The sequence below is a fragment of the Marmota monax genome, unplaced genomic scaffold, assembly GCF_021218885.2.
Source record: "Marmota monax isolate L192 unplaced genomic scaffold, Marmota_monax_Labrador192_F-V1.1 WCK01_AAM20220418_F8-fsc00127, whole genome shotgun sequence".
Taxonomy (NCBI): Eukaryota; Metazoa; Chordata; class Mammalia; order Rodentia; family Sciuridae; genus Marmota; species Marmota monax.
In genome coordinates this window covers 5,163,167-5,189,779 of record NW_026692894.1, presented here as the reverse complement: position 1 = coordinate 5,189,779, position 26,613 = coordinate 5,163,167, and the positions used below count along the sequence as shown (strand labels likewise).

Below are 26,613 nucleotides of genomic sequence, written 5' to 3'. Positions count from 1 at the left end.
TTGGATTTTGGCCATTCTAACAGGTGTGCAGTGATGTTGTTTTAATCTGTAATTCCCCGATGACATAAAATGTGGAACATTTTTCTCGTCTGACATCTGTGTATCTTCAATGAGGAGTCTCTTCAGGTCTTCTGCCCATTTTCTAATGGGATTGCTTGTTTTCCTGTGGAGTTTAAAGAGTTCTTTGTGTATTTTGGATAATAAACCTTTATCACATGTGTCTTCTGTAAATATTTCCCTGTGACTTGTCTTCTTATTCTCTCGACAGCGTCTTTTGCAGAGCACAGGTTTTTCATTTGAACGAAGCTCTGCTTTTCAGTTCTTTCTTTAACAGTTTGTGCTCTGATGTCGTATCTAAAAAGTCATCTCTGTACCAGGGTCACTAGGTTTTCTGCTGTGTTATCTCTTAGGAGTTTTGTGCCTTTTCGTTTTACATTTACATTTGAATCCATTCTGAGTTAATTTGGGGGAAGGGTATAAGGTCTGTGTTTCGATTCACTTTTTGGCCCATCAGTTTCTAGCTGTCCCAGCACCCTTTGTTGGAATGCTGTCTTTGCTCTTTGGAGCTCCTTTGTTGAACACCACTTGACTCTATTTATGTGGATCTATTTCTCAGCTTTCTTTTGTGTTCTATGGATCTATTCATTTATGCTTTATCCAGTATGATAACATCTTGATTACTTAGTAAGTCTTTTTTTTTTTAGTTGTAGATGGACACAATACCTTTATTTTATTTATTTATTTTTATGTGGTGCTGAGGATCATACCCAGTGCCTCACATGTGCCAGGCAAGCGCTCTGCAACTGAGACACAACTGTAGCCCAACTTATTAAATCTTTGGAAGGTGGGTACCAGGGATTGAATTCAGGGGCGCTCAACCCCTGAGCCACATCCCCAGCCCTATTTTGTATTTTATTTAGAGACAGGGTCTGACCCAGTTGCTTAGCACCTTGCTGTTACTGAAGTGGGCTTTAAACTTGTGATCCTCCTGCCCCAGCCTCCCGAGCTGCTGGGATTACAAGCATGAGCCACCACACCTGGCTCCAACTTATTAAGTCTTGACATCCGGTAATAAAATCAGTCTTCCACCTTTGTTCTCCTTCAGTGTTGAGTTGGCTGTTCTGGACCTTTTGCTCCTCCGTGTAAACTTTACTCATTTATTTATTATTAATATTTACTTTTTAGTTATAGGTGGATACAATATCTTTATTTTTATTTTTCATTTTTTATGTGGTGCTGAGGAATGAGCCCAGTGCCTCACGCATGCTAGGCGAGTGCTCTACCTCTGAGCCACAAACACAACCCCAGTCCCCTCCATGTAAATTTTAGAATCAGTTTGTTGATATCCACACAATAAGTTACTGAGGTTTTGTTTGGAATTACATTGAATCTATAGCTCAAGTTGCATCTGGGTTTTTTTTTTTAAAAGTTCATTTTTTTATTTTGTTTGTATGTGAGCTGCTGGACCTTGGACATGCCAGGCAAGAGCTCAGCCACTGAACTACACCCCCAGCCCCCAGGCTCTTTTAATTACAAGTTGTAATTCCTGTCTTATGATAATATTTTTGAACTTTATTATGTCCTTTTGCCTAGTTTAAATTCCATCTTCTTACTGCACATTCCTCTGACATGACACATCCTTTAGGCTTTCCTAATAAATCAAACTGACAAACCTCTAGATACCATGCTGAAGACAGATATTTCACCAATCTTATTTTTTTTCATAATAATGACTTTATTTTTGTAAAAATGATATGCTCTTATTATGAAAAACTGAAGGCAGTTTGTGCAATCTAATGAAAACCTCCACCCAGAAATAACTACTAACATTAGGTGAAATGTGTTCTAGAAATCTGTAGGGTACATCTAGCTGGAAAGCTAGATAAAAATGCTTTTATTAAAATGAGACCAGACATGTTATTTTTTAAAAAAATAATAGAAGTCATATGTCTAACTTTATGTGAATCTAACAGAAGAAAAAGAAACTCAAGTAGGTGTTTCTTCCCCACAGAGAATATTAGTTCCTAAAAGAAGCCAAGACTGGGGGCTGGGGTTGTGGCTCAGTGGCATCGTGCTTGCCTGGAACGTGTGAGGTCCTGGGTTTGATTCTCAGCACCACATAAAAATAAATAAATAAATAAAGGTATTGTGTCCATCTACAACTAAAAAACAAAGTTTTTTTAAAAATCCCTTAAAAAAAGAAGAGGAAGTAGCCAAGACTGTGAGAAACAGTAAGAAACTAGAGTTGACCTTCGTAGGTCTCCTTTCTGGGGTGCGGAAACGGCTTCTCTCCAGCCTCGTCTCTCCCAGGGATGACGGTGGCAAGTCTGTGAATGGTCTTCTGCTCAGAAACCCGGTTCTCTTGTGTTAGCTCTCACTGTATACTTAACTCATTTGTGGCTCGCCACCAAGAACTTTTGCTATCGCTTCTTCATTCTTGAGTGTTGTTTTTTTTACACTTCTGATCTTCTGAATTTCCTCACCGGGGATGCTTCAAGCATGGCTCCTGGGTTTGGACTATTTCTTTGGACTTTCTACTTGCACACACCTTGGCTATGCGGCTTATTCTTGCACTACACTTTCTTTTGCTTAGAATTTGGATACGTTTCTCCGTTGTCATCTGGCACTGACTGTTAGGACAACAGGTCCGTCTAAGTTTCCCTTTTAGAGGTCTCCCATTTTCTTCTTTCTTCTCCTCTTCTCTGTGTATAAAGAATTTCGTCTTTCTTGTTCTTTAATACTTTTTCTTGGAACAGAGTATGCCCTTTTGAGTTGCAATTCCATTCTGCGTTCTAGGGAAGATGTTTTCTTTAGCAATACTTCTTATTTTCCATTTGTAGGGTTCATTGCTTTCGATTTTATATTTAGTCTTTTTTCATTGCCTTGATCTCTTATAACTATGGTTTTGTGTGTTTGTTGCTGGGATTGAACTCAGGGGTGCTCTATCACTGAACTATATCTGTGGCCTTTTTTATTTTTTATTTAGAGACAACTTTTACGAAGTTGCTGGGGCTGGCCTTGAACTCGAGATCCTCCTGCCTCAGCCTCCCAAGTCACTGGGATTACAGGCTGCTCTCCCTTTTTTACAAAACTTACCTTAGCCGCCATCTTGGCACGGTGGGCAGTGCGCCAGTCTCAAGAATACTTGTCTTTTTCTCCTCATTCTCTGTGACTCTCATGCCTGCCTTCTATTTCCGCTTGTTTTCTAGTCATGTCTATTCAGTGTCTTGCTGTTTCTCTCAGTTCCTTTTTCCCTTTTTATTTCATTGTTTCATCTTTGCTTACTTTCTTGAGTTCACGTTATTAAATTTTTCTATAACTCAGAATACTACAGGGAATTTTATTTTGTTTCTCAGATTACGTTTTACGTTAGGCTTGGTTGTCATCAGTCAGCAGGTTTCTTTCTTTCGTGTGTTTGTGGCTCCCATGCCATTTCTTTTGGACTGGACCCAGGGCCTCATGCATGCTCCACCTGCTCCACCACTGAGCTGCGCCCCACCCCTGGGCTAATAGCTCCCTTTGGGGTCTTATGGTTGACGTGGCAACTCTGACCAGACTTTTTTCTTCTTTTTTTGTCTTCTGTATAATCTGAGTATGTTCTCCGTTTGAACGGTACCCACCACTGTACTGTACCCACCACTCAGATTTAACCAATGTTAACATTTTACAATATTTTTAAAAAGTCCCGGGGGCTTGCTGTGGTGACACATGCCTGTAATCCCAGCAACTCAGGAGACTGAGGCAGGAGGATTGCAAGTTCAAGATGAATCTGGGCGATTTAGCAAGACCCTGTCTCAAAATAAAATAAAAAGGGCTAGTGGGTGGGGGGCATTGTCTATGGTAGAAGTCCCTGGGTTCAATTCCCAGTACCAGAAAAAAATTTTTTAAAAGTATTGGTTAACACAACCCATTTTAGTACTTGTCACAAAACCCCATCTGTGTTCTTCACTAGCTTAAGGAGCCTCCTCACCAGGTAGAGAACCCAGCCTCCCCTTTCCCTCCTGAGTTCACTTTCCCTTTCTTCACTCTGTTCTACTCAGGAGCTAAGATTTTCTTAACTACCTGCCATTTCTATCTTTTGATTTAAAAAAAAAAATCCTTATTCCTGCCCTGACTATGAAAAAGTGCTGAAAACCAAATTTGTCCAAAGACAAATTAGCAAAAAATAAAGTAAACAAGATAGCATTCATCTAAAAACCAGTGCAGTGACCCCTTCCTTCCAGCCCCTCAGGCACATTCATCACCCGGGACCACCGTGCCCCTCAGGAGCACAGCCACCAAAGTCAGGGCCTTGGTACAAATCCCAGTCCTGGTTTACTGGGAAAGTGACTTTGGAAAGTGACTGCCAACCTCTCTGGTCCTTGGTTTCCTCATCCCTAATCAGTATGACTAACGCTGTCCTCAGGGGTCAGCCCAGAGGCCATGAGGCCATGTGTGGGGAGTGCTTCCCATGTGTGAGTACTGTCCCCTGTCCCTCACCATCAGCCCACCAGAGCCAACCTTGAAACCACCAAGGCAGAGCCGGACCAGACCCAAAGATGACCACCCCTCTCCTTCTTTATGAAGAGATGAGGAAGCCGAGACCTGTAGCTGGCCACTGAATCAGGAGTGGAACTTTCGCAGTCTTTTAAGTTCATGGAGAAGCTGCGCTTCCTCTGCCTGCTCCCTTCCTGGAGCCTCTGTAGAACTTACCACTTACGGGAAGGCTGTCCACGGGTTCGCTCAGAGCCCCGCACAGGCTCCGCCTTCGTCTCCTGTGCTGACCCCCAGCACTGAATGCTTTCCTTCCCCCTTGGGCTTGGGTTTGAGGGGTGAGGCTAAAACTCCTTCTTTCCAGTGAACTCACCCCCTGGTCCTTCCAGGGCCCAGGCCCTGCATCGCTCTGTGGAGGCCCCTCTGCTTCTCTGCTGCCCTCTCATCCCTCGGGCAGCTCGCATGGGTGGAAGTAGCCACAACTCCTACTGACGCTGATTCCTCCCTGGTGGGGAAGCTGCAAGGATGTGCAGCCCCCTCCGCATGCTCAGGAGGCCTCAGAGAGAACCAGCCTGGCCTGTGGGCCCCCAGCACCCCTGACTTCTGCCCGATCCCTCGCTAACCAGCAGCTCCACCTCCTGCCAGTCTGGGCATCTCCCATCCAGAGCTGGGCAAAGCCCTTGGGCCTGGGGGTTATAGAAAGGAATATGGCCTTGACTCCCTAAAATTTTATAATTTTGGGGAGAAGACAGGTAGGACAAGCACAGGTGCATTTTAAGAACTACACATGAGGAAGGAAGATGCACCAATACAAATGATCAGAACAGAGCTCTGCAGAGGCCCCTTAAGGAATGGTCCATGGATATGATTGCAATGGGAAGAGAGCACACAGCCTGAAATCCACACCCCCTGGAAGACGGGGAGGATGCCACCAATGCAGGCCCAGAAAAGGGAGAGCCTCGTAGGCAGAGCTGGCAGTGCCCATCTGATGGGAAAACTGTGCTCCTGGTTGATGGCACAAGTGTTCTGGCCCTTGCCGGCTTACACCTGCTACATTGCCATCAACAAGCCTCAGATTCTATGGCAAACAACTTCTCTGCATTCCTGCTTATCAAGCAACCTTCTGGTAAGTTGGTGTCTTGACTGTGCTGCTAAAGCAAAACACCATAGCCTGGCATGGTGATGTACACTTGTGACTCAGGAGGCTGAGGCAGGAGGACTGCAGGTTTGAGGACAGCCTCAGCAGCTTACTGAGACCCTGTCTCAAAAAATAAAAGGCTGGGGATGTAGCTCAGTGGTATAGACCACTGGATTTGATCCTCAGTACTGCAAAAAAACATTACCAAAAAACCCCCCACATAAACTGGGTAGATTGTAAGCAGCAGAAACTTATTTCTCACAGGTGTGGAGGCTGGGAAATCAAGACCCAAATGCTGGCAAATTCAGTGTCAGGTAGAGAAGTCCTTTCCTGGTTTCTAGGTGGCTCCTGCTCACTATGTACTCACATAGCACAGGGCACACAGGTTCCCACAGGGCACTTTTTGTTTGATCCCTGGGTGCTGTAACCCTGAGGTACATCCCAAGCCTTTTTTATTTTTATTTATGAGACAGGTTCTTGCTAAGTTGCCAAGGGCCTTGCTAAGTTACTGAGGATGGTCTCAAACTTGCAGTCCTCCTGCCTCAGTCTCCCAAGTTGCTATAATCACTGGCATGTGCCCAGCCCCACATACCACTTTTATAAGGGCACTAATCCTATTCATGAGGTCTCCACCCTCCTGACCTCATCACCTCCCAGAGACCCCACCTCCTAGAACCATCACGTTGGAGGTTAGATCTCAACATAAAATTCTGGGAGGTACACAGTCCACAGCAGCTTCCTTGGGACAGAAGTGTAAATATGTACATGACATGCCTCTTTTCGTGTCAGTCTTGTGAGCTGCTAAGATGAGTGAGCTCTTCTGGGCTTGTGGAGATCCTGTGAGGCACCGTGGGGCTGAGCTTCCCACCTCCGGGTCCTTTTTCAAGCCTCCTGGGAGCCAGGCGTCCCCACCCCTCACTCTCAGTGAACCCCGTCCTCACACAGCACCTCTCTGGTGCCAGGCTGCAAGGAGAAGGCCGGCAGCGGGGACTGCGGCAGGCTGGGGCGGCCGGCAAGCTCCACGGGGCAGAGGCTCTGTCTGTCTTGCCCAGCCGGGGCCAGCCCGCGTCGGTTCTTATGAGTGATTTCTAAATGGATGCTGCAGTGACAAGCGGCCCGAGAGGATCCAGAACCGAGAGATCGTAACGGGTTTGAGGAAGAGAAGCAAGGAGACCACGATTCCAGAATGAGGGGACGGCTGCTTTCCCTGGAGAATGAAGGCACGGGGCTGGGAGATGACCCGCACAGGGGCCGGCAAGGCGTCGGGCCAGCCCGGCGGGGGGACATCGGAGAGCACAGTGAGGAGTAGGGTAGGAGAGAGAGTGGGGCCTGGGCTCAGGGGAGGGGCTGGGCTCAGGCGCAACAGGAGCGGGAGCCATTCTGGGTTCCTGGGAAGGAAGGATGTAATCCTGGCTGGGTGGACTGATGGACTCCAAAGAGAGGAGTGGGTGTGTGGAGGGGAAGAGACCAGGTGGGCAGGCAGCCAGGAGGCTTCCAAGTGACCCAGGCCTGTGGTCATGGCCCACCATCGTGTGCACTGGAAATGAAGAAATTAAGAAGACACATGGAGATGCCTACAAGGATCACTTGGAAGCACCATTTGTAATAGCAAAAAAAAAAAGTGGAAATAGCCAAATGTCCATCAGTAGGAAACTGGGTAAATAGATGGCTGTGTATTCATGTAATGGAATATTATACAGCAGGAAAAATGAGCAGCGTAGATCTACATACCCTGACATCAACAGATCTCAAAAAGGAACAAAGCCTTTAGAAGGATCTAGATTGTGCTCTTCAACGTGGTAGCCACTAGCCACATGGGGCTCTTTAAATCTCAATGAACTAAAATTAAAAATGTGATTCCTCAGTCATGCTAGCTAGCCACACTTCAAGTGCTTATAGCCACATGAGGTTAGTGGCTACTGTACTGATCCACTCAGATAGAGAACATGTCCACCACCACAGAGAGTTCCCTCAGAGATCACGGGTGTTTCAAGACATGAAATGCAGGGTCACGTATTGCATATGACACAGAATGTCTAGTGAAATAGAGATCACCGTAGAGATCACGCACAAGACAAACCAGAGACTTCAGACAGTGGCTACATCTGCCAGGGGAGTGTGTTCAGGACCAGAGAAGGAGTTCTGGGCCCTAAGCTGAGTGTGGGCACGTGGGTGCTCATATTACCTGTGCTTTGTAAAATCATCTATACTGTTATATGCCTGCATATAAGGCACATGTATATATAAGGCATAGGGACACTGTGAGGGACTGAGCCTGGGCAGGCAGGACATCATACTGGCTTGAGTCTCTTTCCTGAGAGATTGGCAGGGGTCTGTGTGGAGACACCTGACCCTTCCTTATGCTGCCATACAGCGACTCCCTTGTCACGGTCACTATCCTGTATCCTCCCAGGACACACTCTTCTCTGGTCCCCAGTGCCGTGGTTACCTGACCCAGCCAGCTATGATAAAAGGTCAGGCTCAGATGCCTGTGCAGGCTGGCCCCCTGCCAGGTGCACACACCTCCCCATGTCCCTCCTGCTAGCCCAGCCACAGCCTCGCCATCACTGCCACATGCCCTCCCCACAGGCTCCCACACCAGCTCCAGAACCAAGCCCAGCCACTCACTCTCTAGAAGAGGGCAGTTTATCACTTTGTCCCATTACAGTCCTATGAGGCCCGGGACAGCTGTACTCAATCAGGAATTTGCGCCTCACAGGAGGCCAGCAGCCCAGGAGTCCCTGGGGGTCTGGACCAGGCGCCCAGCCCTGTGGAGGCCAAAGAGCTGCCTGCTGAAGGCTGTGGGCACGTGCTGAGTTTGGCCTGCCAAGGGCCAGGGCCTAGTTAGGACTTGGGACAGCTGGGCAGCTCCTCTTCAGGCCAGAGCCCACCCCACACCCCTCCCCCTGGAGCCCAGCCCTAGGGTCATTTTTAGAGTAGATGGATCTGCTGGTTCTCAATGTCTGGCACCCTCTCTTAACACAAATGAGTTCAAATGCTATTTGTTTCTAAGCCATCACCCTCAAGAACGGCACAGAGCTGGGGGATATGCCAGTACCTTCTACTCCAGACACCATGTCCTCAAGATAAAAGCCATTAAGGGCAGGGGGTCATTGAGGTAGGCCATCAGCATGAAAACCGAAATACTTAATATAGCTGAGATTTCTCTCCTGTTGTACCAAGCCCCAATTTTTTTTTTTAAAGATAGAGTGAGAGAGGGAGGGAGGGAGAGAGAGAGAGAGAATTTTTAATATTTATTTTTCAGTTCTCAGCAGACACAACATCCCTGTTTGTATGTGGTGCTGAGGATCGAACCCGGGCCACACGCATGCCAGGAAAGCGCGCTACCGCTTGAGCCACATCCCCAGCCCGAAAGCCCCAATTTTTAATCATAGGTTCAACAGACAGCAAACAACTCTGTCCAGTTGCTCAAAGAATTTCTAAATGCTCACACTTTCTGCACCTGTCACACTGAAGAGCAGTGAGGAGAACCTGTCAGGACAGCACCAGGCCATCGGCCACACTTTTGAGTTGCGTCTGCTCAAAGACTAGAAGCAAATGCTAGATGTGGAATAATTATTTTCCTCTCTGGATTAATTTTTCTGTGACAGAGTTATACTGTTCAAAATGAAAGCTGGTTTAGGGGCTGGGGACATAGCTCAGTGGTAGAGTGCTTGCCTCGCATGCACAAGGCCCTGGGTTCAATCCCCAGTGCAACAAAAAAATGAAAGCTGATATAAAATATACAGAAATAATCACTCAAAAGAAGATACATTTTCCCCCAAGTTCAGGTTTATGGACAAGGCACAGCTGATATAAATCAAAGCCATCTTCCATCTGCCTGGTTCTGTCCCCTTCCTTTCCCTCCTGCCTTTCACCCCGTTGTCCCCAGCTCCTGCTCCCATTAATCTTCCGCTTTCCCTAGTGGCAGGTCCTGGACTCTGGTCCCCCTGCTGTCACCGTTCCAGACTCCCAGGAAATCACCTGATCTCAGACGTTGGTTTCCCTGTGCAGGTTGGTGATGAGACCCGCCTCAGAGGACTGTCACAGAAGTGAGGTCACCAAGAGGGAAAGCTCTGCAAGTCACCGAGGAATAGGCCCTGAAGAGTGAGCCCCGGCCACTTGCCCTCGGTCCCCCAGCCTCTGGCCAGCTCGGGTCAGCCTCCCGGGCTTCCTGGCCCTCTGGGCCTCTTCTCAGGCAACCACTCTCCTCCACCGCCTGCTGCCAAACAGACCTTTTCCAGGAGGCCTCTCCAGCGCGTCCCCACGGTGCACACACAGGTGCTTCTGTCCCTCAGAGCCATGGTGGCCCCTCCCAGGGTAAACACCCGCCCAGGCTGCTGGATTTTGTCCCTCCTGACAGCCAGCGGCGGGCACCCTCCTACCCTCAGTCTCGATAAGCTTGTCTGCTCCAGGTACGGCATGTAGGGAAATCAAAGGTCTGTTCTTTTGTGTCCGGCTTATGTCATCTAGCATGTCTTCAAGATTCATCCACCATGTCCTGCATCAGAACTTCTTTTCTATCTACCTATTGATTTGTTTGTTTGTTTATTGGTTCTGGGGATTGAACCCAGGGGTGCTAAACCACTAAGCCACATCCCAGTCCTTTCTGTATTTTCTTTAGAGACAGGGCCTCACTAAACTGCTGAGGCTGGCTTTGAATTTGTAATCCTCCTGCCTCGAGCCTCCCAGTCACTAGGATTACAGGCATGTGCCACTGTTCCTGACTCCTTTCTTTTTAAGGTGGAATAATATTCTACTGTATGTACATATCACATTTTGTTCATTCATTCATTTATTCGTGGACATTTGGGTCACTTCTACTTTTTAGCTGTTGTTTTAAAAAATGCCATTATGAAGCCAGGTGCAGTGGTGCACGCCTGTCATCCCAGCAAATCAGGAGGCTCAGGCAGGAGGATCACAAGTTTGAGGCCAGCAAGACCCTGTCTCAAAAATAAAGTTGGTTTTTTTTTTTAATAATTGTAATATTTATTTTTTAGTTTTCGGTGGACACAACATTTTTATTTGTATGTGGTGCTGAGGATCGAACCCGGGCCGCACGCATGCCAGGCGAGCGCGCTACCGCTTGAGCCACATCCCCAGCCCTCAAAAATAAAGTTTTAATAAAGGGTTGGGGATGTAGCTCAATGGTAGAGTCCCTGGGTTCAATCTCCAGTACACCCACACACACAGAGAGACCTCTAAGACATCGTACAAATGTCTGTTTGAACCCCTGCTTTCAGTTATTTTGACTACATCCCTAGAAGTGAAGTTTCTGAGTCATATAGTACTACTGTGTTTAATTTTTTTGCCAACAACTTTCTATTTTCTGGGTTTTTGTTTTTAAAATATCCATCCTAATGGATGTGGTGGGGTATCTCACTGTGATTTTTATTTGCATTTTTGTAGTGATTGGTGATTTTTGAGCATCATTGTGTCTTGGGAAGTACTGGGGATCAAACCAAGGACACTGCATATGGTAGTGCTCCCCTCACCTTTTAAATTTTCTTTAGAGACAGAATCTCACTAAATTGCTCCAGGAGAGCCTCGAACTTTCGATATTCCTGCCTCTGCCTCTGGGGGAGCTGGGATCACAGGCGAGCCGTGAGCATCTTTCCCCGTACTTACTGCTCACCTGTGTATCTTCAGGAAAATGTCTGTTCAAGTTCTCTGACCACTGTTTAATCAGATTGCTTATTTTGGGTTGTTGATCTGCAGCAGTTCTTTATATATTCTAAATATTAATTCCTTATCAGATACATGATCAGCAAATACTTTCTCCCATTCCTGGGTGGCCTTTTCGCTCTGTTGATTGAGATACAAAATACACTTTTAGTGACACAGACAAGAAATCATGGCTTCACCCAGTGCCATGAAACCTGTTTTCTTTTTCTTCTTTTTCTCATTTCTCCTTCCGCTCCCTTCTCTTTTCTCCTCCTCCTCCTCCTCCTCCTCCTCCTCCTCCTCCTCCTCCTCCTCCGTACCAGGGACTGAACCCAGGAGTGCTCTACCTTTGAGCTACATCCCAGCCCAAATTGTATTCTTTTTTTGTTGCTATTGTAAATGGAATTGTTTTCTTTTTCTTTTGGATCATTCATTATTAGTACATAGAAACATCTGATTTCTGCGTGTTGATTTTGAATCCTGCAATTTTGCTGAATTGATTAGTGGGTTTTTGTTTTTGTTTCTTGTGGAATCCATAAAACATGTTTTTTTTTTTTGTGTGTGTGTGTGTGTGTGTGTTTGTTGTGGTCCTGGAGATTGAACCCCATCCTGGTATGACAGTGGTTTGACACACCCTCCAGCACTGGACCCCACCCCATCCCACTTTTGTTCAAGACTGGGTCTTTAAATTACCCAGATTGACCTTTAACTGGTATCCTCCTGCTTCAGCCTCCCGGGGAAGCTGGGTTCACAGGCGTGTGCTACCATGCCAGGCCAAGGTTTATATATATATATATATATATATATGTGTGTGTGTGTGTGTGTGTTGTAGTTGGACACAATATCTTTATTTTATTTTTATGTGGTGCTGAGGATCGAACCCAGGGCCTTGCACATGCTAGGAGAGCGCTGTACCGCTGAGCCACAACCCCAGCCCCAGGCCAAGGTTTTTGTTATAGTTTTTCTCTTTACCTGGAGGCCTGGGTAGGGACAGGTTTCCTTGAAATCTTCCAAGTTCTGTGGGTAAGCTTTTTCTAGGTCCCCATTGACTAAGGGTGCAGGCTTCATGGTCCCCACAGATTTCGGGAGTGCCGGTTCCAGCTCCCTGCCCTGCGTGGCCACGACAGCACCCTGCTGGGTGGCTGCGCCAGTCTCCCTCTGGTGCCCTCCCAAGCCCTTCCCGCAGAGCTCCCGCTGCACCAGCTCACGCGCCCTCTGCTTCTCTGCTGTCTCCTGCTTTGGAAAGCAGACCCACTCTATCTCCTGACTACGTGACATCCGAGAGGTCCCAGCATCCGTTTCCAAATGCGCACCCCAGCACGAGCATTCACAGAACACACCTGGGGCCAGACCCTGCCCATGCGAGGGGCCAGACGCCAGGACACAGCCAGAGTGGGAAACACCTTGGGCCCTTCTCCCACCACAAGGGTCCTGCCTCCCCTGGGCTGGGAGCCAGGCAAGGACTCACCATGCGGGGCGTTGTGGCCTTCCCTTCTAAAGGCTCACGATGCGCAGATACCACTCGAGCCACTGTGGGATCTTACATCTCATTACTCCTTCCTCCGGCCCTGTGGGTAGGCATGATTATTGTCACTCAGTACTGCCAGAAACGCAGATGGCAAGGGGCAGGACTGGGATGCAGACTTAGGTTGGACCAACCTTTTACCAAACATCTCATCTTCCTGTGTCCTTCCAAAGCCACCGTGGTTTCCCTGTCTCACCGGATCCATCCTCTGGTGGTAGGTCTGGGTAGTTTCTCTCCTTAGCACCCAGTGGGTGTGGCCCAGGGGCGACCAGCCACATCTCTGCAGATGTTTTGCCCCTTGAGACTCCGTCCACAGCTCGGGAGGGACTGCAGAACTCACACAGCCCTTGGCCTGCGCCCCTGTTACCAGAGAAAGGAGGCTTTGCCAAGGACTCAGGGGGAGTGGACTCGGCTCTGTTTGGGACCCAGCCCTCCCCGAGACATTGTAGAGCCGACGGGGCCTCCAGACACAAGCCCTGCTGCCCCACCCCAGCCAGGGTGGTGCTTGTGTGGGAAGGACTTTAAATCCAGCCGCCAGACCCCTGGACGGGAGAGGCAGGCAGTGCTGGCCACCATGTACAGCTCCTGCAGTCTCCGGGCACTGCTGCTGCTGCCACCACTGCTGCTGGTGGCCACTCCAGACCCCGCCAGAGCCCTCACGAAGGATGAGCAGCGTGCCATGGTGGAGCTGCACAACCTCTACCGTGCCCAGGTGTTCCCGCCGGCCTCCGACATGCGACGGATGGTGAGTGCGGCTGGGGGAGCGGTGCCGGGCAGGGCCCACTGCCCAGTGCTCCTCCCCACTTCCACCCCCCATGCTGAAGCTGGCTGTCTCAGGAGACCCGCCTCTGGGGCCAGTGACAGGGTCCTGACATTGTTCACCTCACAGGTTCCCATGAGCGGCCCCATAATACAGATGAGGAAACCGAGGTTCAGAGGGACATGCTTGGGCTCCTGCAGCTCATCTGGAAGCCCTGGCTTCCCACTCCAGTGGCCCGTCCCAGCACTTCCAAAAATGCATGTGCCTCTGTAAGGGGGGCACCTTTGTGACAAGAGTCTTGAGAAGCCCCTCAAGATGATGGGGAAAGGAAGGGCAGCTGATGGGTCTGCACTTGGGGCAGGAGGGAGGTACTGAGGAGGCGGGTGGGAGCAGGAACCAGAAGCAGAGGGAGCTCTGGACCCCACAGTCCAAATTCTGTCTCCATCACTAATGAGACCTATGATTTGGGCCAAGTCCTTTCAGCATCTGTCATTTTCTCATCTGTAAAATGGGGTCATAATCTCTCTCTCTCTCTCTCTCTCTCTCTCACACACACACACACACACACACACACCACTGATTGAACCTCACAGATATAATTTTGTGGGCAGGGATGAAATCTCAAAAAAAAAAAAAAAGTACATAAATATACTATTTATGTACCAGTGAGAAACAGATGCAGGAAAGGCACATGCATGTGTGTAAGGTGACAGAAATCGGATTTTTCCAGGCAGGGAGAGCCATTTGGTGGCAGGGTTAGGAGGGATGTCTGTGCTCAAGATTAGAAATGGGGTGAGGAAATCCACTCCCTTCCTGCCCTTCCCCATGGTCCTCTCCAGCCTCCCCTGGGGGCCTGGGAGGTGGGTGGGCAGTGTCCAGGAAGCCCTGGAGCTGGTCTGAGAGAGCAAGTCACCCCTGGGGAGTGAGCCTGGGGGCCCAAGGCCTAAATTCTAACCTCAGCTCCGTCCCATCTGGGTTAGTGACTCTGGGTGCCCCTTTCCCTTCTGCTTCCTGATGGGAAGATGGGCCTGGCAACCCCCGTCCTGAGAGTCAGACAGGATGAGACGGGTGAAAGCTGTGGGAAGGGCTCTGCCTACACGCCCAACGCCCCATTCACAGCCCGTTGGCCTTGGCAGCCCGGAAATGCAGACGACAGAGAGCCCCTGATGATGGCCTCCACTCTGCCAACAGCCCCCTGATTGCAGCCTGGGACCTGTTGGGCCTCGGTGTCCCTGTCTGTAGATCCCCAATGCCCTCCCGTCTTGCAGGCCCAGGATGAGGGTCTACGCAAGCTGGAGCAGTTCCCAGACAAGAGGTGCCTCCTGGAGTATGGCCACATGCTGGGAAGCAGTGCCAGATGTCAGAGTGATGTGCAGCTGCCTCGTGGGAAGTGATAAGGTGGAAATGAGGCTGGGCCAGTGTCAGGATGCGTTCGAGACAGGACTCAGGCTCCATCTCAGTAAGGGGTAAAGGCAGAGCCCCTGGAGCCAGATGGCCTGGATTCTAATTTTGGCTTTCTCAGTGATTAGCTGTACGACTTTGGCCAAGGTATTTATTTAACTCTTCTGTGTTTCAGTTTCCTCATCTGTGAGGTGGGAATGATAATAGAACAGCTCCCTGCAGGGTAGTTATACAATTAAATGAGCAAGATGTGTAAAGCTCTAGGAACAGTGCCTGACACACAGCAGTGCTCAATGAGTGTGTGTGTGTGTGTGTGTGTGTGTGTGTGGCACTGGGGATTGAACCCAGGGCCTCACACATGCCAGACAAGTGCTCGACCATGGAGCCACACCCCCTGTCGCACACTGGAGAGAATGGATCCCGGGTGAGGCAGGTTTGTCTTATCGCAGCTGCTCCCCTCTCTCTTAGCCTCCACTCTACTTGTCACCACTTTTACCTTCCAGAGGGTTCCATTGAACCCCACTCCTACCTCCCCACCCTCAGCCTTTTCTCTCTTTGACACAAACCAGGTTCAGTCTTCCATTTTCTGCACCCAGAGACTCCTAGGATAGCCCCCACCTCCTTCCCAGCCGCTGGCCTCTGCTACAAGAATGAGAGCTCTAACACATGGCTCTGCCCCTTGTCCAAGACCTTCAGTGGCTCCTACTGGCTCCCGACTGCCTCCTCATTGAGAAAGCCCTGTGTGTTCTGGCCGCTGCCTCTCTCTCTCCAGCCCCCTCTCCCGCTCACCCTTAGCCTTCAGTTACCTGAGCAGCTTGGCTTTCCTCAAGTCTGAGGAGGGTAAAGGCTTGGAGTACAGATTGTCCCAAGGGGAGTGGGAATGTCTCAGCTCTGTGCTTTGCATGAGCGCCTCTCCCCCCCCCCCCCGGCTCCACCTGGCCAACATCTTTGAACACTTGGCTGGGTGTCCCCCTTCTCCACCCTCAGCCTGGGCTAAATGGCCCTCTTTGGTGCCTGGTAGTGCTCACTGCTTATGGTATTTACCACATCCTGATCCAGCTGACTTTACAACCCTATGAACTTGGGCTCCTTGGTGCTTGCTGTTGTCCTAGTGCTGACACAGTGCCCAGGAGTATGGAATGAATGGAAGGACTAGGGAACTGGCTCCCAGTTGGTGACCAAGTGGCCAAGGTGGATGGAGCACCTCTACAGGGCGCACTGGATGACTGACTGAGAAGCCTTCATACCCAAAGCCACGACTCTGTAATGGTAGGACGTCAAGCGTCTAACCTGGACTCTGTAGGGAGCCTGCTTTAAGCAGAGCCACTTCTGCCATCAATAGTCGACAGTATGTGTTAAGCACGACTGTGTCAGACACTGGACACATGACTGCCCTACCCTGAGGGAGTGTACTGTCTAGCCTGGAGCCTGCAGTTCACCCCAGATTGCATTCTGGTCCACCCCCTCTCCAACTCTTCCACCATTGCTGAATTTGACAGGGACCAGTGATTTGGGACAAAAATGCCCAGAGAGAGAAAGGGATTCATTGAGGTCCCAGCCCTAACCTTGTCCCAGCCTGGACCTTCCATCCCCACTCCAGCAGCTGCTCGGGAGCCCTGAGTGGGTGGGGAGTGGGCGTGGCCACACAGCCCCCTCCTCTGGGGTCACCGGGCTCCTGCTGCTTTATGGGCTGTCTGGCTCTCAAAGCTGGCTGAGCCTGGAGGGTGGAGCAACAGTTGCCGCCAGGACATCCATTTCCAGGAGAGGCCAAGGACAAAGTTTAATGGGATCCAGGCCTCCCTCCCCAGTCCTTTGGGTCAGATGCCTTGCTAGTTCCTCCTCCCACCCACACTCAGTCTGTCCTCCCAGCCAGAAGCAGAACCTCAGAGGCCCTCTATCCTAACATGCCCCCTCCCAGCATCTCACCTGAGGCCCCCTGCCTCTGGGACCTGACAGTTGTGGATTACTAGGGCCAGAAGATAGGCAGCCGGGCCCTTCAGTGAGGGGCCTACTGCATTGTCACACAAGACGCTTAATTTTCTTGGGGAAAGGCATTGTCAGATGACAGTTGAGAGCACTTAGAATAGCACCTGGGAGGGAAGCCTGGAGAGGATAAAGGCATGGGGCTGGACCGTCCCAAGGGGAGTGGGGAGAGAGGGAAGAGGAGGGCGAGAGACAAAATGGACTGAATAAACACCCCAGCCTTGGCCATCTCACTGGACGCCTTGTGGGCTTCAGAGCAGTTTAAATGCCCTGAGAAGGGTATCACTGCCCGCCTTGTACATAGAAGATTAATAACTGTCACAGACACCATATGGGTGACTCAATCTTCCTGCTACCTAGGAGAGTTCTCTCAAGTCACACAGGTGGTGAATGGTCCCAAGTTTGAGGAAATTTTCTGCCTGGGGTGGCTCCCTCTCCCTTTCCCACAGAAGCCCATCAGGAGCAGAGACCTGCTACAGGTCATGACTCAGGGTCACCTCTCTAAGGCGAGTGGGTGGCTGGATGAGTCTCTGGACCCCTCAGGCCCCCAGGACACCCTCAATCTTCTGCCCTGATCCCTGCAGGATCTGTGGGCGCCCTTACCTCCCTCTCCCACTTCCACTGTGCCCAAGGCGTCCTCACCTCCCTCCCACATGCCCTGCAGAGGTGGGACCCGGAGCTGGCCGCCTTCGCCAAGGCCTACGCACAGCAGTGCGTGTGGGGCCACAACAAGGAGCGCGGGCGGCGCGGAGAGAACCTGTTCGCCATCACGGACGAGGGCTTGGACGTGCCCCTGGCCATGGAGGAGTGGCACCACGAGAGGGAGCACTACAACCTCAGCGCCGCCGCCTGCACCCCAGGCCAGATGTGCGGCCACTACACGCAGGTGCGAGGCACGGCTGGCGGGGCGGGGCCTTGGGGCGGGGGCGGGGCCACGTGCCCGAGGGCGGGGCGGGGCGGGGCCATGGCGGGGGCGGCCACCTCTTCTCTCACCTGCCGGGAAGCCTCTCCACTTCCCCAAAGTGGGTCCTCAGCACTCTCACCCCTAGGTGCTCACTAAGACCCATCACTGCACAGCCAGTATGGGCTGCGGAGGCCTTTGACGAAGTCTGCTTCTCAAACTGCCCGAACTATCGTCATTTTACTCCTTAAAAACCATAAATTTTGTCGGGTTCAGTGTCTCCGGAGACTGACGCAGTAGGATCTCGAGTTCGAGGCAAGCCTCAGCAATTTAGCGAGGCCATAAGCAACTCAGCGAGACCCTGTCTCTAAATAAAGTATAAAAAAAGGGCTGGGATGTGTCTCAGTGGTGAAGAACCCTGGGGTTCAATCCCTGGTACCAAAAAAAAAAAACAAACAAAAACATAAAACCATCTTTTGAAAACCCAGACCACCCTTTTTGGCCTGATCTGGCAAGACATAAGTTAGATGTCACAGAGCCAGTTTCGTGGATGGTAGTTATTGTCATAGGAGAAATTTGGACTGGGCTCTAAGCAGTCCTGCTCTCTCCTGCTTTTGTCTAAAATATGCAGGGCCATTTGCCCCCGGCAGCAAATGCCCCTTAACTTTGCTCTTTTCTCCCTCTCTCTCTCCTGATGTGTATCATGATGCTTAATTTGTTGAATCTAATCCACCTGGGACTAAAAGAGCAAATAGACAACCTTGTTTAATTTTTGCTTTAATTAACTATGTACAAGAGCAAACTGTCTCTGTAAGCGACTCTGGAGGCTAAAGCAGGAGGATTGCAAGTTCCAGCCCAGCCTCAGCAACTTATTGAGACCCTCACCAACTTAGTGAGACCCTGTCTCAAAGTAAAAAATAAAATGTCTGGGGATGTGGTTCAGTGGTAAAGTGCCCCTGGGTTCAATCCCAGTGCCAATAAATAAATAAGGCAAATTGTCACTGAAGGAAGATTTCGGGGAGCCTTCTGACACCATTCTCTGCCTCTTACAATCACCTGTTGCTCACGGCTGGGTTCTCACTGCGTTTGAAAGTTTGGGCTTAAGTTAAGAGGCACGTGAATGCTAAGGGGTGGGCGGGGGTGGAGGTCTTGACCTTCTTGTTGAGTCCTGTTTTCTTCTCTCAGTGCTTATTTGTCAAATACAAATGACAACATGACAAAAATATTCAAAGAAAAGGAAACCAAACATCTTCCCACCACGTCCTCCAGTTCCATTTCTTTGTGCCTCTTTTAGGTGGTATTTTTAGTCTTGATCTTTAGGGAAGGAAATCTCAACAGCACCCACCCAGATCAGGAAGCTGTGAGGCCCCAGGACCCTCCCAATCCTCTTCCCTCCTGCCCTGCCACCTCTCCCCCTCTCCATGCACACACAAGCTCCCAGAGGGACTGTTGGCGGTGCCCAGCAGGATCCTGTATGCCCAGCTCCACCCCAGCTTTCTCTGGGCTGTGGGAACAGGCACTGTGTGTCATTTCTGCATTGAAGATCTTCAGCTGATAAGCAGAAAGACTCCTAGGCAAACTCCTCCTAGAAATAGCAAGGGAAGGTTGGTGGTTCCACCCATGGCAGCACACAGAGGTCATTTTTTTTTTTTTTTTTGTGGTACTGGGGATTGAACATGAGAAGCAAGCACTCTACCAGTGGAGCTATATCCCCAGCCCCACAAGAATTTTATACTGAAGATGGAATACATTCTAGCAGCTAGGAGACCCATGCCTAGAAACAGGAAGAGCAGGTTCTTGCCTCCGTGTGGTTTGGGAAAAGTTCCACTTTCAGAGTAACTGCACCAGTGTCCTCCTTGGACTTCTTGTGGTTGATGCCTAAGCTTCTTCCATTTAAGAACCATTTCTTTGTATAAAATGCAAGGATCTTTAGGAATAACCCACAGGAAAAATTCAAGAGGGTATATCAGAACTCTGGAACTGCAGGAAGATTTAAAGAGGGAAGGAGGCACACCTGTAACCCCAATTCTCCAGAGGCTGAGGCAGGAGGATCACAAATTTGAGGCCAACTTCAGCAACTTAGTGAGACCCTGTCTCAAAAAAAAAAAAAAAGGCTAGGAATGTAATTCAGTGGTTAAGCACCCCTGCCTTCAATCCCCAGTACCTCCCCCCAACCTCCATGCATCAGGAAAAGAGGCCTGGGGAATTGGTAGGTTTGGCAAGGAAGAGTAGACTGTTAGGGAAGAACTCCCCCACCTCCACCTTCTTGTTCAAAAATATTCAAAGAAAAGGAAACCATATGCAGGGCCATTTGCCCCCGGCAGCAAATGACCCTTAACTTTGCTCCTGAACCAGTGATGGGCGGGGGTGAGGGTACCGAAGCCTCCCCTCCAGCACCATCCTCACCTCTTGCAGGGGGAACGTGAAGGGACAGAGGTCCTATCAGGAGGGAATTCCGTGCTCGCAATGTCCCCCTGACTTCCACTCTTGTTCAGTGTGGTCAGGGAATTGATGCCTGGTGTAGGCTGGTGCAGACAGACACCAGTAAGGGACCATGCCACCCAGTTCAGGGCTAAGCTGTCGGGTTGGCTGTCCTTCAGGTGGTTTGGGGCAAGACAGAGAGGATCGGCTGTGGTTCCCACTTCTGTGAGAAGCTCCAGGGAGTTGAGGAGACCAACATCCATCTACTGGTGTGCAACTACGAGCCCCCGTAAGTGCTGGGGAAGCCCCAAGGATGGGGGGAGGTGGGGAGGCGGGAGTGGGCAGAGCCAAGGAGATCTGAACTGGGTCGGGCCTGAGGAAGTGGGTGTCAGTCTGGGGCTATATTCTCCAGGGAGCTGAGAGGGTACCAATGGGGTCGCCTCTCCTTGGCCAGAGAAGGCCACAGGGAGCCCGAGGTCGCCCAGCGATTTATTAGCGGGAGGCAGCAGACCCAGGGGCACTTGTAAACGAGTGTGTGAACGAGTGAAGGGACGGGGTGGGGGTACAGAAGCCTCCCCTCCAGCACCATCCTCGCCTCTTGCAGGGGGAACGTGAAGGGACAGAGGCCCTATCAGGAGGGAATTCCGTGCTCGCAATGTCCCCCTGACTACCGCTGCGAGAACTCTCTCTGCGGTGAGCTGGGGCGATCGCGCGGGGCGGGGGCGGGGAAGAGGTCCGCGCCGCTGGACGGACTGGACGGGTGTGGCAGGGGAGGGGTGGGATGCGACCGCCAGGAACCCCCGGCGGTTCGCTTTGCCTTTTGCGCATCCAGTTTAGTTTGGTCCGGTCATGCCAGGTGACCAGATTCCAATCTTCCCGCGGTCACTACGGAGGGTAGAGCAGAATCCCGAGGCTCTCCAGCAGCGCGCTAGAGGTCCGCTGGAGAAGGCCGGAGAAAAGGGCTCGGGCCGCGCCAGTGGGCGTGGCGGAGGGGCTGGGGGCGGGGCCTGCGGGGCGGCAGGTGCCTTAGGAACCCGCGCGCAGCTGGAGGATGTCCCTGAAAAGCGGCGAGGTCGCAGGGAAACTGGAGAGAGGTGGATGAAGGAGCAATTGTGCCAGTAACAAGAAGGGAGGGCCGGGGGCGGTAGCGCCGTGGCAGAGTGTCCCTGAGTTCAATCCCCGGTACCAAAAAAAAAAAAAGTAACATTTATTATCAGTGAGGGACATCCCCGAGGGACATACCCGCTGGGGAGGTGTCCCTATCGGTGTCTGTGCGTCCTGGTAGCCGCGGTTGCCCCGCGTTGGTTGCGGTGGCGGAGGGAGGTGGGGTCCGGTTTGCGACACTGACACGCGGCCTTGGGTGTCTTATCAGAACCCATCAGTGGCCCGGAAGAGGAGCAGGATTTGCCCTCCCTGGAAACTGCGGCCCCGTCCACTCGGGCCACGGAAGCCTCAGGCTCCAGGAAAGCCGGCGCTCCTTCCCCGGCGACAGAGGTCGCGCACTCCTGGGTGACAGAGGTCTCGGGCTCCCCGGCCACGCAGGCCCCGCCCACTGTGGAAACAAAGACTCGGTCCTCCTCAGCCACCAAGGAGCCCTCGGCGACGGCCACAGAGGCTCCGCCTTCCCTAACGAGTGAGGTCCCTTCTGCGTCAACAGCTCACGACCCGCTCTCCTTGGATGAAGGGCCGGTCACCGTCCCCAAATCGACCCATGTTTCTGTTCCAAAATATGCGGACAAAGTAGAAAGCGAGACAAGAGCACCCTCCATAAGCCCAGAGAAACCTCTTTACCCTGAGATGTCCCTGACAGGGACAAGGGAATCCCTACCCCATGCTCAGGAAGAAGCTGAGGCAGAGGCTGAGGCAGAAGCCGAGCTGCTTCCTTCCAGTGAGATCTTGGTGTCAGATATTCCAGACCAGGACAAACCAGATGAGTTGCAGGCCACCCTGGACCACACGGGGCAGCCCTCCTCCAAGTCCCGGCCCAATGTCCCCAATGCTCCTTCTGCTGCTAATGCCAGGGGTGGGCGTACCCTGGCCCTGCAGTCATCCCTGCCAGGTAAGGGCTGTAGCCTCCTTCCTTCCCACCTGCCTCCAGCGGAGGTGGCCTGGGCTGGCAAGGTCTGCACCCGCAGCAGGCACTTCCTCCCTGGCCCCAGCTCCCTGCTGGGGGTGGGCTGGTGAGGCCGGTGGCAGCTCTCTCCAGCTGAGCCAAAGCCCCTTCCTTCCCACAGGTACAGAGAGCAGGGAGTGGAGGCTGAGCTCCGGTCACATGTGGGGTCCTTCCCAGGGACTACTGCTGCTGTCTCCCCTGATGTTGGCTGGACTCTTCTGAAGGGGACAACATTCAAGGCAAGCCTGGGGGAAGGGAGGGGAACCCTGACCTCCTGCTCACTCAGGTTGTCTTTTTCCAAGTAAGAGGTCCCCATTTCCTGGGAAGATCCTGCTCTGTGGCCCAAGTGCCTCCTCTGCACCCCAGGTTCTGGCCAGATCCCAGGCCAGCTCTGATCCCCTCAGGAGGCCTCAACAGGACTAGCCCCTGACTGCCTCAGGAGGGAGTGCCTATTCCTGGGGTGTGGGGGACACAGACTTCTGAGCAGTTTCCAGTGGCCACGAGTACCCGGTATCTAGTTGTCTTGTGGCCGCAGGCTGCTCTCCTGGAGCCAGAGGATCTCGGGCTTCCCAGGAGCCCCTTGACCCCTTCCAATCTCCTGGCCTCTTCCTCAAGCCATTTGAGTACAGGGCTGTCCCCAGACGTGCCTCCTGCCTTCCCAGGTCGCTGCTCAACTGCCATCTCCCCACCCTGTTCCCAGCCCCTCAGCTTCCTGGCTGAAGGCCCTTGGGGAGGGAAGGGCTGCCAGGCCTGTGCCTCATCCGGCCGCACCATCCCCGCTGGCTGCCAGTTCAGGGACCAAGATGGCTGCACTCCAGCCAGGACCCCTCCTGCCCCAGCATGGATTCCTGCAGGGGGTGGGATTCTGGGCGCGCTCCTGTCCAGCAGGACCGCCCTGCGCTGTTAGGCTGTGGGTCCGTGTGCCCATGCGGCTGGGGAGGCAGGGGCGGAGGCACAAGCCCTACCCAAGTGGGGTTCTCTGGATTGGGAGGCAGGGACCAGAGGAGGCCCCCTGACTCCTGAATAAAGCCTATTTGGGAGCACCCAGTGCCCCAGTGCTTATGAGGGCTGAAGGCAAGGAGGGCAATGTGGGAGGCCCTGCCTAGGCTCTCCCCCCACCAACCTGTGACCCTGGAGTCCCCCTTCACATCTTCTCCCCCCAGATACTCCATCTGGTCCCTTCCTGTAACTCCCCGCCACCCACATCACAGGCCACACAGGAAAGGGCAGGCCCGGGGCTCTGGTGATCTGGTGACTCCCAATGGGGCCTAGCTGGTTTGAGGCTCAGGGTCGGCAAGGTGTCTGACCTTTACAGAGGGTGCCGCTGCCCAGGCCCCCTGCAACGGGGTTAGGAATGCACTGCAGGCAGGGCTTGGCCCTGGTGCTGGAGGAGCCCCGAGGTCGGATTCTGGGGTCCCAGATGCTTTTCCAGGAAAACAGAGCAGGCTCTTCCAGAAGTGCCTTGGGCCAGGAAAACACAAGTGGGGACAGCAGCAAATGGGTGACCAAGGGTGGTGGGGGGAGCAGAGCAGGCCGAAGCAGGAGGGGCAGGAATGGCAGGATGGCCTGGTTACAGGCCAGGCTGCAGGCTTCAGAGGTCCTGCCTCATTTTCTTTATATACATTTTTAGCTCCATTAATAACCCACGTTACCTAAGATTTGCCACTCAACACAATATTCTTAGTATATTCACAGGACTGTGTAACCACCACTTCTAGCAATTTTAGAAATTTTCATTATCCCCAAAGAAACACTACACCTGCTAGCAGTCACTCCCCATTTCTAGCCACACCACTCCAGCTAAAGTAACCACTAATATACTATCTACATGAATTGACCCATTCTTAACATTACATATGATTTCCTGGTAAACCATATATAATTTGTGATTGCTTCTTTCACTTGTCTTCAAGCTCATCAATGTCACATGGATCAGAACTTCATTCTTTTTTATTGTCAAGTAATATTCCATTCTCTGGAATTTTTTCCCTCAGTGTTAAGGGTTGAACCCACGGTCTTTTTTTTTTTTTTTTTTTTTAAGGCAACAGACTCTTTATTTAATGTGGTTTAAAATACATCAATAAAGTCCCTGGCTGTTGTGAATACCAAAAGGAGATTCACTTCCCCCACGCCCCCGCCGCCCAAACCCAGGGTCTTGTGCATGCAAGGCAAATGCTCAACCACTGGGCTACATCCCCAGCCCTCTGGAATGCATTTTATTCGTCCATTCATAATTCATTCATTCAGGTGTCAGCTGGTAGACATTTCAGTTCTTTCCACTACTGAGCTATGAATAATGCCACATTAAGTATTCATGTACCAGTTTTTTTTAACATGAGTTTTCAGTTTGTTTGGGTATATACGTGGAATACCTGGGTCATAGTTAACTTTAACTTTTGGAGAAACCCTGAACTGCTTTTACATTCTCACACCAAGCATGTGAGGGCCTCAGGACCCTTGTTCTTCTCTCCATCACAGGCACCCTAGCAGGTGAGAAGCAGTATCCCCTGGTGGTTTCAATTTGCACTTCCCTGATGACTAACCTGATGGCTATTTGTCTTGGGCTGTGTATTTGTCCTTTCCTGAGTTGTAGGAGTTCTTTATACATTCAGTACAAGTCCTTTATCAGATAAATGATTTGCAAACATTTCCTCCCATTCTGTGGCTTCTCATTCTTTATATTCTTTAATATAAGTTTTAGATTTTGATGTCAAATCTATTTTTTCTTTTGTTGCTTGTGCTTAAGATGTCATCACCTAAGAAACCATTGCCTAATCCAAAGTCGTAAATATTTATACTTGTGCTTCCTTTTTAGTTTTAGTTCTTAAAATCTTTAATCAACCATTTTCAGTTTATTTTTCCTATGAATCCAGCTTCATTCTTTTACATGTGAATATCCAGTTGTCCCAGCACTTTTTGTTGAAAAATTATTCTTTTCTCATTAAATTGTCAAAAATCAATTGACCATAAATTTGTTTATTTCTGGGCTCTGAATTTTATTCCATATGCCAGAGTTTAATTAAGCAGCTTTTGTATTGAAGTTTTGAAATCAGGACACGCGAGTTCTTGAACTTTGTTCTTCTTTTTCAGGATTGTTTTGGCTATTCTGGGCCCCTTGAATTTCCATATGAATTTTAGGATCAGCTTGTCAAATTTCTGCCAAGAAGTCAGCAGAGTATTTGTTACAGACTGTGTAATCTGCCATGTTAAATCAACCATGAACATGGGCTGTCCCTCCACTTAATGAGCCCTTCTTTAATTTCTTTCAACAATGTTTGTAGTTTTCAAAGTTTTGCATTTTTTGTTAAACATTCCTAAGCATTTTATTATTTTTATGCTACTGTAAATGAAATTGTTTTTTTTTAGTTTGTATAAAAATAATTTTTTTCAAAATATTGATCTTGTATCCAGCTACCTTGCTGAACTTATTGATTAAATACGTTTTTAAAAAAATGGATTCCTTAAGATTTTGTATAAGTCATGTCATCTGCAAACAGGTCATTTTTTACTTCTTACTTTCTAATGCATATGGTTTTTACTTCATTTTTCTCATGCAGTTTCCTAATGAGAATCTCCTGTACAATATTGACTAGAAGAGGCAAGAATGGACATTCTCATTCCTGGTCTTGGAGGAACCCATTCACTAATGTACCAATCTGAATTCTGGTTTTCTCATAGATGCCATTTTATCGAGCCGAGGAAGTTTTCCCGATTCCTAGTGCACTGAACGTTTGTTTTGTTTTGCTTTGTGGAGCTGGGGACTGAGCCCAGGACCTCACACATGCTAGACACTCTACCACTGAGCTACATTCCAAGGCTCCCACTGAATCTTTTGATCCTGAAGGTTGTCCACTTCTGTGTTGATTATGTGATTTTGCTTTGTCTAAGGATAAGAGTGTGTTCCATTAACTGACAGAGGTTCAACCAGCTGCCTTCCTGGGAGGTCCCTCGCCTGTTTTCTTCAGCTAGTGCCAGGGTCTCCTCTTGGACCAGTTCTTGATCTACTGCCAGGGCCTGGGTGGTGGTTGGGTCGGGGGCCCCCTGGAGCAGGACCCATAGAAGCCCACCTTCTCTAGTCTGGGGGTGGCTCTTCCTGCCTTTTGCAAAGAAGGAGCATCTGCTAACAGCCCTCAGGGAACCTGTCACATGAAAGAACCTGCCTAAAATAAGTAGGGACCCGGGAAATTTATTTTTTGGGGAAATACAAGGACACTGGGCATGATATCCGCACCTG

At 50.5% G+C, this 26,613-nt stretch overlaps 1 protein-coding gene across 2 annotated transcripts; it reads left to right on the top strand.

Annotated features, from left to right (window-relative positions):
• The first annotated feature begins 13,138 nt into the window (after positions 1–13,138).
• Pi16 (peptidase inhibitor 16) lies at positions 13,139–25,744 on the top strand. Of its 2 annotated transcripts, none has more exons than XM_046450770.2 (7): positions 13,139–13,545; positions 17,609–17,830; positions 20,446–20,555; positions 20,871–20,959; positions 21,639–22,325; positions 22,501–22,618; positions 25,470–25,744. In XM_046450770.2, exons 1-6 carry the CDS (start codon positions 13,375–13,377, stop codon positions 22,599–22,601), a joined length of 1,380 nt encoding a protein of 459 aa, XP_046306726.1. In that variant the 5' UTR covers positions 13,139–13,374; the 3' UTR covers positions 22,602–22,618; positions 25,470–25,744. The 2 variants fall into 2 exon arrangements, with proteins under 2 accessions (XP_046306726.1, XP_046306727.1); XM_046450771.2 differs by having other exon boundaries at positions 13,146–13,545; positions 21,639–21,899.
• The last annotated feature ends 869 nt before the right edge of the window (positions 25,745–26,613 follow it).